This window comes from Ciona robusta, chromosome 13 (genome assembly GCF_009617815.1).
Source record: "Ciona robusta chromosome 13, ASM961781v2".
NCBI lineage: Eukaryota > Metazoa > Chordata > Ascidiacea > Phlebobranchia > Cionidae > Ciona > Ciona robusta.
In genome coordinates this window covers 2,337,973-2,350,866 of record NC_143247.1, presented here as the reverse complement: position 1 = coordinate 2,350,866, position 12,894 = coordinate 2,337,973, and the positions used below count along the sequence as shown (strand labels likewise).

At 34.0% G+C, this 12,894-nt stretch overlaps 1 protein-coding gene across 5 annotated transcripts in view; it reads right to left on the bottom strand.

The window, feature by feature from the left end:
- LOC149725759 (protein crumbs-like) overlaps window positions 1-12,894 on the bottom strand; it is a 30,104-nt gene that overhangs the window by 7,087 nt on the left and 10,123 nt on the right. For 3 of the 5 annotated variants that reach the window (XM_089890986.1, XM_089890988.1, XM_089890990.1), the window contains 21 exons: window positions 12,474-12,684; window positions 11,822-11,944; window positions 11,120-11,207; window positions 10,524-10,721; window positions 9,982-10,120; window positions 9,472-9,583; window positions 8,941-9,116; window positions 8,553-8,570; window positions 7,743-7,887; window positions 7,113-7,334; window positions 6,521-6,723; window positions 5,275-5,473; window positions 4,607-4,814; window positions 4,014-4,113; window positions 3,497-3,634; window positions 3,155-3,270; window positions 2,746-2,825; window positions 2,345-2,449; window positions 1,597-1,816; window positions 720-878; window positions 226-408 (listed from right to left, as the gene is read on the bottom strand). In XM_089890986.1, the coding sequence (XP_089747112.1) occupies window positions 226-408; window positions 720-878; window positions 1,597-1,816; window positions 2,345-2,449; window positions 2,746-2,825; window positions 3,155-3,270; window positions 3,497-3,634; window positions 4,014-4,113; window positions 4,607-4,814; window positions 5,275-5,473; window positions 6,521-6,723; window positions 7,113-7,334; window positions 7,743-7,887; window positions 8,553-8,570; window positions 8,941-9,116; window positions 9,472-9,583; window positions 9,982-10,120; window positions 10,524-10,721; window positions 11,120-11,207; window positions 11,822-11,944; window positions 12,474-12,684 (3,143 nt within the window). The remainder of the gene's footprint in view (window positions 1-225; window positions 409-719; window positions 879-1,596; window positions 1,817-2,344; window positions 2,450-2,745; window positions 2,826-3,154; window positions 3,271-3,496; window positions 3,635-4,013; window positions 4,114-4,606; window positions 4,815-5,274; window positions 5,474-6,520; window positions 6,724-7,112; window positions 7,335-7,742; window positions 7,888-8,552; window positions 8,571-8,940; window positions 9,117-9,471; window positions 9,584-9,981; window positions 10,121-10,523; window positions 10,722-11,119; window positions 11,208-11,821; window positions 11,945-12,473; window positions 12,685-12,894) is intronic. The other 2 variants (XM_089890989.1, XM_089890987.1) reach the window with 2 other exon arrangements.

Here is a 12,894-nt window from a genome sequence, read left to right as displayed (position 1 = left end):
GAAAAAACACAATTAAAAAAAAAATATTCCTTATTTTACACAATTATTATTTTGTATTTTTTTTATAGAACAAAATTATAAATACATTTTTGACATTTTTAAAATAAGTTTCATAATTTAACAAATTTTACGTGTTCATTTTATCTTATTTTACAATAAACAAAAAATTATATATATATTTTATATATATATATGTATTTTCTAAATCTAACAAAATTAATTTACCTGTTTCTAGGAGTTATAACTGTCACATTGTGCCAATTGGCATCTGAAATTGACACGGCACTTGCCACAGAACCATTAGTTGATAAACTGTAGAATAAAAACTGGATATGACCGGTTATATCCAGATTTAACTGGATTGTTCCAGATTTTGACCGAAACTGAATTATTGAAGCATTTACTGATCTGTAAAAAATATTTATTAATCAATGTAATTTATTTATCCTTGCATGGCAGGGTAATGACAGTTGTTATAACACAGGTGTTCTGCTTCATACACCTCGGGCTCACTTATGAGTTACTATGTATGTAACTTTTTAAGTTATTTTTTAATTTTTTTGTAGTATAAGGCTGATAATTTAGACAACCCATTAGTAACCACTGGGCTGGAGCAATTTTCGGTAAATACCCAAACACACATACACCCACAATGGTGGCAGCATTGAGCCTTGAACCCATTACCATTAACACACCTAAATCCCAATGCATATACATACCTAGTTCTTATATTAAACGACAGTGTATCAGTTACTACAGTATTTGGATCTGTAGTGTACATAGCTATAGTAGTATGATCAAATGTAGCAGCGCCAATGCATTCAAAACCCCCATGTTTCAAGTCAATGCATTGTAGTTGACCAGGACATGTTACTTGTCTGTATAGAAAAATAATGTATAAAAATTATGGAATATATAGACACCTAACAGCAGGGTAAAATTTGGTGGGACATTGTTATAATACAGTTACACTCATAGTCGTCAAACATAGGGAACCTCATTGATTAATGTGGTGAATGCAATATACTTTGGCTCTGCTTGTTTGTATAGACATCCAACAGCAGGGTAAAATTTGGTGGGACATTGTTATAATACAGTTACACTCATAGTCGTCAAACATAGGGAACCTCATTGATTAATGTGGTGAATGCAATATACTTTGGCTCTGCTTGTTTGTATAGACACCTAACAGCAGGGTAAAATTTGGTGGGACATTGTTATAATACAGTTACACTCATAGTTGTCAAACATAGGGAACCTCATTGATTAATGTGGTGAATGCAATATACTTTGGCTCTGCTTTTGTATATGCACCAAACAGCAGGGTAAAATCTGTGTAAAACTTTTATAAAAACAGATTTTACCCTGCTGTTGGATGTCTATACAAACAAGCAGAGCCAAAGTATATTGCATTCACCACATTAATCAATGAGGTTCCCTATGTTTGACAGCTATGAGTGTAAAGTAACTGTATTTTAACAACAATATCACTCCAGATTTCGTAAAAAAAAAAAAACACACAAAAAACATGACGCCTATAAAAACAGTCAAATAAATACAATTTTATAAAAAAATTTACTAAATTTAAAAACTTACTTGCAAAAAACCGGGACATCACAATTTCTTCCCTTCCAAGTGTCAGTACAATTACAAATATAATCGTTGAAAATAACATCACAATCACCCCCATTATGACATGGGTTGCTATATGAGCTGTGATTGGCCGAGCCACAAACTGGGTCAGATACTTGTCCAATCAGAACGTTGGAAATTTGGGAGGGAAGAAACCGGATTGGCTCGTTTGAAATTGTGATGTCTGAAATGTATTATGATGTCATAATTCAATACTTAATAATAAGCAAGTTTTTGGGTGAAAATATTTGTATATAGTAGGGTAGGGGAAGATGGGACACCTTTAGCACATAATACCCAAATATCCTGATCGAGTTTTAAACAAATAACAACGGTCTGTGGGAGTCGTAATGATTCGGTTTAATAATTCTTTGAATGTTCTTTGTTTACTACCAAATGTTACGAGAAAATAGAACGAAAAGGTGTCCCATCTTAAATTATCAGTCAAGGAATAAAAAATCACTTACATAGTTACACGTGTGGTAACTTGTAAGCGGGCACAAAGTGTATGAAACAGAAAACCTGTGTTATAACAACTATAATTACCCCACCATGCAAGGATAAACAAGTTAACAAGTCACATATGTAGTAACTAGTAAGCGGACACGAGATGTATAAAACAAAACACCCCCTGTTATAATGACTGTCGTTGCCCCGCCATGCAAGGATAAATAAGTTACAAAAATTCCCTACTTTATCATAATATACATACTTCCAGTGTCATTATGATGAAATAATAATCGGACTCCGTTAAATTGAACGTCTTGTATCGCTCCTTTAAAACCAACACTAGATGTCTCTCTACGTTTACGAGATCCTAGAATAGAAATATTATATAAAAACTGAAGCAGCTCGATGTGGGTATTAGGTGTATTAATAAAACTACTCACATAAGAAAAATAACAAAACAAGCGTACAAGGATATAGATCTAAAAACAAGCATACACACAAACATATAAACACGTACAAACACACATACAAACACAGACAAACAGAAAAATACTTACAAACACACACAAACATATAAATATAATTACTAAAGTACATAATATAAAAATACTTATACACACACAAAGAAAAACATCCACAAACACATGAAAAATAGATACATACCTGTATTAGTGGGTAAACCAGCAATATAGAGACTTGATGTTGTAACATTTATATTTGAAGATAAAGCTACTTCAGTCAATCTGAAAATTATAGTTAAAAATTTATACGGTAAAAAAACATTGTATACGCACATTCTATTATATACAGGTGAGGTCCTACAGTGTGGCACGCCATGGGACCTAAGATTTAGGCCAGGGTTGACCCATTATCCCGACATTCAAGGTGCTACAGCCCATTAGTGACCACTGGGTTGAAGCAATGTCTGTTAAATGTTTTGCCCAAGGACACATACACGATACACCTACCAGTATCGGGCATTGAACCCGGTATCCTTCGGTTACAATGCACTTGCCTAACCATTGAGCCACAGCGCTTGACAATTTAGCCATAGATATCATGAAAAACTTACCGATTTTGGTCGATGAGTATATTCAATTTGTCATTTACAATTTCCACCATTATAAAATGGTATATACCATCCGTAAGTAATGTATTTGTACTGTGTGTTTCTTCTGCTATTGTAACCTGGTATAGAAATAAAAGTATAGGTATTTTTGCATGTGTTTATATAAATTAAGTTGTATTTGACCGACACTTTAGTATTTTTGACAGCTAGTTTTACAAAGTGTCAACAAAACAATAACCTTGAATTGGTTGCACCACTTTTCACGGGTGTTTATATAAGTTAAGTTGTATTTGACCGACACTTTTTCACAATTTATTAAAAAATACTTCATAAAAAGTAACTTACTTGTAATTTTCCGTTAAGTAAACTTATAACCACACTGGTTGAGTCAGTTAAATTTGACGTTAACACAATATTGCCATCTGGTTGCAAAGTTTTAATAAACATAGAAATATTAAAAACTTGTTTTGGAGGCTCTAATAGCTGTATAGAAAATAAAAATTAAATTTAGTTATAAAAATATGTGCCACATTTTAGTTAATTTTTTGGTAAGATCTACGATCTAGGAAAATCTGGGGTGACATTGTTAAAATGCAGTTAAAATTTTGGTTCTAAAATATAGGGAACCTCATTGATTAATGTGGTGAATGCAATCTACTTTGGCTCTGCTTGTTTGTGTAGACACATTACACCTAATTGTGTTTGTAACAATTACCAACGCTCTTTTAGGGTTGTGAGGATACGGTTATATAATTCTGTAAAAATTCTTTGTTTACTACCAAATAGGACGAGAAAAGAGAATAAAAACATGGACCATCTTACCCCAACCTACTATAGTTAACAAAATTCAAATTAAATTTACCTTAAAAAGTGCAAAACTTTTTTTATTGAGATATCCAAATGTAGCAGGTCTTATTTCTAAGTCACATGTATTTCCAATGTAAGGCCTTAAGCATTCACATCTGTAATGAACAACCATGGTATATTAAGTACATAAGATGCAGACCTGTAGGGTAATAGGCAATGCTATAATGTATAGTATTATAAATGAATGTAACTTATTTATCCTCGCGTAGCAGGAAAAGCGACAGTCGTTATAACACGGATGTTCTGTTTCATACACCTTGTGCTCGCTTGCAAGTTACCACCTATGTAACTTTGTTGGTGATTTTTTTCTGTATGACTGACAATTAGGACAACCTATTGGTGACCACAACATAAAAGGTGAAATCGAAACTTTAATACATATAATATGTGTTAAAACAATGTTTTTTCAGCTACTGGGTTACAATTTCATTTGGTTAGGTCAATCTACACTACAGTCAATAATTTCAAAAATATCGAAAAAATAACGTTTTAAATTAATGGAAAAAATACAGTACATATATATTATATTAATATAGAATTTTAAAATACCAAAAAAAATATATTATATTATATAATTTTTTAATTTACCGAAATTTGCTCCATAAATCCACACAAATTCCGTGGTCGTGACAACTGTCAGGTTGACACACCTCTTGACGGTTACACCCCCCTTCCAAGTTAGAAGCTACAACCCTGCTTTGAGCATCGAGTATTTTGTTGTTGTGTTTAATATCCCGCATACAACCGTAATATGGGGGTAGGGTAATGTCAGAACCAAACGTTATGCTTCTTACGTCTGGAAAAGAAATATTAATAAATAGTATGGTGGGAAAAGACACACCTTTAGCACATAATATCCAAATATTCTGATCGTGTTTTAAACAATTAACAATGGTCTATGGGAGTCATGAAAAGATGGTTTTATAATTCTTTGAATTTTCCTTATTTACTACCGAATGGGATAAAAAAAAATAGAATAAAAAGGTGTCCCAGTCTCCCCACCCTACTACTCTACTATATATAGTAGATTGGAAAATTCATTATATTTTCTGGTCCCATTTGGTAGTAAAGAAAGAACATTCAAGGAATTATAAAACCGTATCCTCACGACTCCCATTGGCCGTTGTTAATTGTTTAAAACACGATCAGAATATTTGGATATTATATGCTATAAATCCAAAAAAAAATAGAAAAATATTTTATGTATATATATATATATATTTTAATTGCCACCAAAATGATCAATTTTCAAATACCTTTAAAAGTCGCTGATTGGTTAAAAAGCAGGTCACATGACACAGCAGTGCATTCTGATTGGTTGAGACTAACCATTACAAGACTGTCAGTGAACAAAATGAAAACCTCGTTCCAATACCCGTTGTTTAGTACAGGTTGTATTGAATATATGGTTTGATTGTTGATATGTAAATGCATTGCACCACCAGAGAGATATACCTAAATTTAAACATTTTTTAATATTTGTTTATTTAAAATATAGTAGCAAAGATAGGGTAACTTAAAACAACAGAGTCAGAGAGAAAGGAATTAGTAGCAAACGAGAGTCATTAAAACACACTATGGGTAAAAACTAGTTCAAATAAAACTGTGTTTTTTTAATGTAACTGTAGGACTTCACCCATATAGAATAGAATGTGCAAATACAATGTTGGGGTAATGGGTCAACTCTAGCCTAAATCTCAGGTCCCATGACATGCCTCACTGTAGGACCTCACCCATATAGAATAGAATGTGCATATACAATGTTGGGGTAATGAGCCAACTCTGGCCTAAACCTCAGGTCCAATGACATGCCTCACTGTAGGACCTCACCCATATAGAATAGAATGTGCATATACAATGTTGGGGTAATGGGCCAACTCTGGCCTAAATCTCAGGTCCCACATGGCATGCCTCACTGTAGGACCTCACCCATATAGAATAGAATGTGCATACACAATGTTGGGGTAATGAGCCAACTCTGGCCTAAACCTCAGGTCCCATGACATGCCTCACTGTAGGACCTCACCCATATAGAAAAGAATGTGCATACACAATGTTGGGGTAATGAGCCAACTCTGGCCTAAACCTCAGGTCCCATGACATGCCTCACTGTAGGACCTCACCCATATAGAAAAGAATGTGTATACACAATGTTGGGGTAATGAGCCAACTCTGGCCTAAATCTCAGGTCCCACATGGCATGCCTCCCTGAAGAACCTCACCCATATAGAATAGAACTACTACTATTACTAATAAGTAGCATATAATAACTAATATTACTAATAAGCAAATAGTATAAATATAAAACAGTGGAGGAAGACGGGACAACTTTAGCACATAATATCCAAAAATCCTAATCATGTTTTAAAAAATTAACAACGGTCTATGGCAGTCGTGATGATACGGTTTTATAATTCTTTAAATGTTTTTTGCTTACTACTAAATGGGACGAAAAAGTCAAGGAAAAGTTGTCCCAACTTCCCCCACTCTACTATTTATTACTTTAAAAATATCATTGGTCATTGTTTCCACAGTAGTTAGTATAGCATCGGGTATGGTAGTCCGAAATGTGAACGAAATATTTCTTGTGTTTTGGTTGACGTTAAACACCAACATGGAGACACCATTCATGGATAACGTAGTAGATTGCCGACAGAATGAGCCAGAAAAACCAGGGGTGCACTCACAAGTGTAATTGTGCAGATCTAGAATATAAGGATTATAACATAACATGGCCTGGGGGAAGATGGGATACCTTTTCTAAGAAATGGGACAAGAAAAGAGTAAAAGGTTTCCCATCTTCCCCCAACCTACTAGTACTATATGTTTTTGTTTATATTTTTGAAACGATAGCGAAGATCATGTTATTTAAAGTAGAAGGAAATTAACAGCAAAATGAAAGTTGTTAACACAGTTTTACCCTGTTGTTATGTGTCTATACAAACAAGCAGAGCCAAAGTATATTGCATTCACCACATTAATCAATGGGGTTTCCTATGTTTGATGACTATGAGTGTAACTGTCTTTCAACAATTTCACCCCAGATTTTAATAAAACCTAAAATATGTAATATTATAACACAAAAAATACATACCTAAATTTTCGTTTTCAAGAAACGCCACACATTTAGCGCCGTTGCTACATTCGTGACTATTGTCACACCCACGGAGCGGCACTGAACAATTACGACCCCCAAAACCAGCACCACAGTGACAAATATAGTCAGCTATATGATCCACACATGTTGAATTATTTGAGCATGGTTGTATAGTTAAACATTCGTCAATTTCTGTTTCACAGTTCACGCCTTTATAACCTATAACATAAACAGTTTTGGAATATTTTTTTTTAAATGAATATTTTTTTATTTATGTTTAAGACTAATACTTGTTTTCATTGATTTTGGACTGGTACACTGTTTGTTGTTTATACACGGTGTTTTGAGTACCCAGCGGATACAGGTTCAAGGTTTGTCGCTGCTTCTACTGTGGGCGTATGTGTTCTTGGGCAAGACACTTAACGACAATTGCTTTAACCCAGTGGTCACTAATAGGTTGTCTAAATTGTAAGCCATACAGAAAAAAAATCACCCACAAAGCTACATATGTGGTAACTCGTAAGCAGGCACGAGGTGTATGAAACAGAACACCCAAGTTATAACAACTATTCTTACCCCACCACACAAAAATAAATAAGTTACATTTATTCATTTAAATCCACTCACCATCTAAGCATGCGCAAACAAAACCCTCAGAATTGTCATAAGAAAAGTTCCCCTTTATTATTGAGCCATATATATTGGTATTCGATCTCTGATGGCATGTTCCCCCATTAACACAAGGTGTGGAAAGGCATTCATCAATATCAATCTAAAAGTAGAGTTATAATATTAAAATTTCGCGAATCTGACCCTGACCTGGTGCTCATAGAGTTGAACGATTCTTGTATAAAGAAATACAGTAAGGATCTGGTGCTACGAAAACGTAACAGACAAAAATCAAGTCCAACCAATTGTGTAATAAAAGATATACCTTTCGCCTAAATGGCATCGTTAGTTTCTTATAAAAGTACAATCTAATTAGTATTTACAGTTGGGTTAATAATATAATAGGGTGGGGGAAGACGGGACACTTTTAACACATAATATCTAAATATCCTGATCATGTTTTAAACAATTAACAACATTTTATGGGAGTCGTGAAGATATGTCTTTTTAATTCTATGAATGTTCTTTGTTTACTACCAAACGGGCAGAGAAATAAAGTTAAAAAGGTGTCCCATCTCCCCCCACCCTACTTATATGTTGTTTGTTAACATAAGTACTTATTAGAAACCATAAAAACATAATTACACAATACAATAAAATACACAAAAACACTAACAAAAAATAAACAGAATGTTTACATAAAATAAAACACGATTAATTTACAAATAAAAGCAAAACAAGCATAAAATTAAACAAAACAAATAAAGCAAACTTCAAAAAAAAACAAAAAACAACAACAACAACAATTTACAAATGAAGAGTTTTAACCTGTTTCGCTATTGTATGCTGTAAAAAATACAACCATAATTTATTTAAGTAACTTGGGAATTAATTTAGTAACAAAACGCAGTTTATAATGTTTTTTTAAACCTATTTTATAACTGATTGCTATTAGTGAACTTGCTGGTATTGTATGTTAAATAGTTGGCCCTGTCCTAATACACAGTTTAGATAAACATATAGTAATGTAGGGTAAGATGGGACACATTTAGCACATAATATCCAAATATCCTGATCGTGTTTTTAACAATTAACAACGGTCTACGGGAGTCGTGAGGATACGGTTTTACAATTCTTTGAATCTTTGTTTACTACCAAATGTAAAAATTATAATAAAAAGGTGACCCATCTTCCCCCACCCTACTGTATTACATACCTCGCAATGGGTCCCAATATACCCAGGCAGACATGTACAGTTGTAAGCATTTACAAGGTCTGTACATAATCCACCATTAGAACAAGGTTGTAATTCATTACATTCATTTATTTCATCCTCACAAATGGGACCCATGTACCCAGTGTTATTACATATGCATGTAAACTTTGCTATGCCTGTGAAACAAAACAAGTAAATAATAGAATGAATGTAGCTTGTTCATTCTCGCATGGCGAGGTTATTAGTCGTTATAACACAGGTGTTTTGTTTCATACACCTTGAGCTGCTTACTAGTAACCACATATGTAACTTTGTAGGTGATTATTTTGGGGGTAGTTTTTAATTTTTTGTGTAATGTATGGCTGACAGTTTAGACAACTCATTAGTGACCACTGGGTTGGAGCAATTGTCGTTAAGTGTCCTAAGGACACATACACCCACAATGGTAGCAGCGTCAAGCCTTGAACCCGTAACCTCTAGGCTACAGACAGGCATACAAACTAAAAAATTAGCTTACAATAGAAATCTTACCATCTATGCATGAACCATTGTGTAAACAAGGCTTATCCTCACACTCATTGATGTTGGTTTGACAGAGTGCCCCTGTATATCCATCTAAACATTCGCATGTATAACTCGCAACCTGTGTTGAAAATAATGCAAAATTTAATCTAAAGCATAGCTTTTTTAACTTTATCGTATAAATGACATTGTTAAAATACAGTTACACTCATAGTTGCCAAACATAGGGAGCCTCATTGATTAATGTGGTGAATGCAATATACTTTGGCTCTGCTTGAAATACCCTGCTGTTAGGTGTCTATACAAACAAGCAAATCCAAAGTATGTTGCATTTGATTTTTATTTCTTTATAAATCAATGAGGTTCCCTGCGTTTGACAGCTATGAGTGTAACTGTGTAAAAACACACAAACAAAGGAAAAGTTACAAAAATAAATATTAGGTCCCATAGAATGTCACACTGTAGGACCTCGCCTGCATAAAAACAAACAAAAACATTCTTACTCTCTGCTTCCCTCACCTGGTCAATACATTCCGCTCCGTTTTGACACGGGTTACTTTCACATTCGTTCACGTTTATTTCACATTGCTCACCACTCCACCCGGTAGTACATGAGCAAGAGAAATTCGCCACTAAGTTCGTACAGTTGCCGTCGTTTCTGGGCGAATAAATAAGTAAATGTAACTTATGTATTCTTATGTTTCATTCACCTTGTGCCTATTTTTTATTTATGTCAAGTTTTTATTTAAACATATATTAATTGTATGAATGTAACTTATTTATCCTGCCATGGCTGGAAAACGACAGTGGTTTTAACACGGGTGTTCTGTTTCATACACCTCATGTTCGCTTACGAGTTACCACGTATGTAACTTTGTGGGCATTTTTTAAAAGTTTTTTTACAGTTTAGACAGCTCATAAGTGACTACTAGATTTAAGCAATTGTTGTTAAGTGTCTTGTCAAATGACACATACACCCACAATAGTAGCAGCATTAAGCCTATTTGGTTAAAGTGTTAAAAAAGCGAAACACATAATAAATAAAAAACCTAACAACTCACTGGCAAGGGTTTGAGTCACATTCATTAATATCCAAGTGACAGTTGACACCTTGGTAGCCAGGTTGACACTCACAATGATACAACCCCAGTTGAGAAGAACACATAGCATCATTTACACATGGATTTGAATTACATGCATTAAATGTATGCTCACAGTGTAAGCCTACAAAACCAGGTACACAGAAACATCTATAGGAGCTGTAATATAAAAAGTTGTGTATGATTTGGGGTATTGTTTCCAAGATAGGACATCATACTGTTTCCATTCTATTTTTTTGTTTTGTTTGATAGGGAAAAGTTGTATTTACAGAATTAATTGTTAAACCGGATTTGGAAATATGGGATATTATGTGTATAATATGTGCTAAGGGTATTCATCTTACAAGCTACTTTTATAAGTTAAATCCATGTGTAAAAGTTGAAAGAGATGTATAAATGTTCAATACCAATACATTGTAATAATAGCTGTCAAAAATTATTCCATTGAACACAAATAGTCAAAAACTTAACTAACTTTATTATAGTGTTTTGCCAAGAATATTATTTACAACATATATATATTTATATATAATAATTTTTTTTTAAATGACTCTTACCCCACATCACTTTGACAGTGCCCACCATTAAAACAAGGCATAGATTCGCAGAAGTTGATAACCATTTCACAATTTCTTCCTCCATACCCTATAACAGTAAAATAGGCGTGAAATTCTTACTAAAATCTACTAACAGTAGTTTTTTTTCAACAAACATTTAGAAAAATAAGTATAATATAGTACTGTGGGGTAAAGATGGGTACTGTTAGCACATAATACCTCATATTTCCTAATCGTGTTCTTACAATTAAATACAGTTACACTCCTAGTTGTCAAACATAGGGAACCTCATTGATTAATGTGGTGAACGCAATATACTTTGGCTCTGCTTGTTTTTATAGACACCTAACGGAAAGATAAAGCTAATTTATACTTAAAACTGGAGTATTAAAACATATGATGTCACCCCTGTTTCAAAAGCTATGGTCACATTTTACACCAAAAACTCTAATTATACACATATAAAAATATAGTAGGGTGGGGAAGATAGGACACCTTTTCATTCTAGTTTCACGTCCCATTTGGTAGTAAACAAAGAACATTCAAAGAAATACAAAACGATATCCTCACGACTCCCATAGACTGTTGTTAATTGTTTAAAAAACTTGATGAGGATACTTGGATATTATGTTCTAAAGGTGTCCCATCTTCCCCCACCATACTATATTATAAAAATAAACAAAAATATAGAATTCTATTTACCATATGTGCAATTGCATTCATAGTTATTAATCAAGTCAATACATGATGCATTATTTTCACATGGATTAGAGCTGCATTCATTGATTTCTATTGTACAGTTGTCAATGTTGTCCATTGTGTATCCTATGGTTTCAATAGGAGTAAAAATTTGGAGCAAATTTTGGGATGGAACTTTTACTTAATGCCATGTATTTTAAACATGGGGTGGAATTTACACCCAACACCCTGTACTTTAAACATGGGGTGAAATTAACACCCAACACCTTGTACTTTAAACATGGGGTGGAATTTACACCCAACACCCTGTACTTTAAACATGGGGTGGAATTTACACCCAACACCTTGTATTTTAAACATGGGGAGGAATTTACACCCAACACCCTGTACTTTAAACATGGGGTGGAATTTACACCCAACACTCTGTATTTTAAACATAGATTTTATTACCATAAAACACAGGGGAGGCAGGGAAAGTTAGACACACAATCCTATGAAACAAATCGAACTTATTGGTTGTAGTGTTCACTGATCAATGCAGTGTAAAAATTCCAGGGTTGGCCTGCCTACCCTGCCACCCCAGGTTTGGTGCCTATGGCCAACACCTTGTACTTTAAAAAATTTAACCCAAAATTATCTAAAACAACAATTTTACCTGGATTACAGATGCATTGATGTTCATTGACTTTATCCATACATATCTCGTTGTAAGAACAAGTTACATTTGCACAGTCGTCAATATTTATTTCACAATTATTTCCACTGAAACCGCTCATGCATGTACAAGCGTAACCAGGGGGATTGTCATGTGACATGATGTCACAAGTACCATTGTGACACGGGCTAGAATCACACGGTGCAAAAACCTGTAAAAAATTTTTTAGGTAAATTTTCATCAAAAAATTAGTTTCGATTCTACATGGGTGAGGTCCTACAGTGGTACACTATGGGACCAGAGATTTAGGACAGAGTTGGCTTATTTTATTTACCCCTACACCCAGGGTGCTACAACCCATTAGTGACCACTGGGTTGAAGAAATGTCTGTTAAGTGTTTTGCCCAAGGACACATACACCT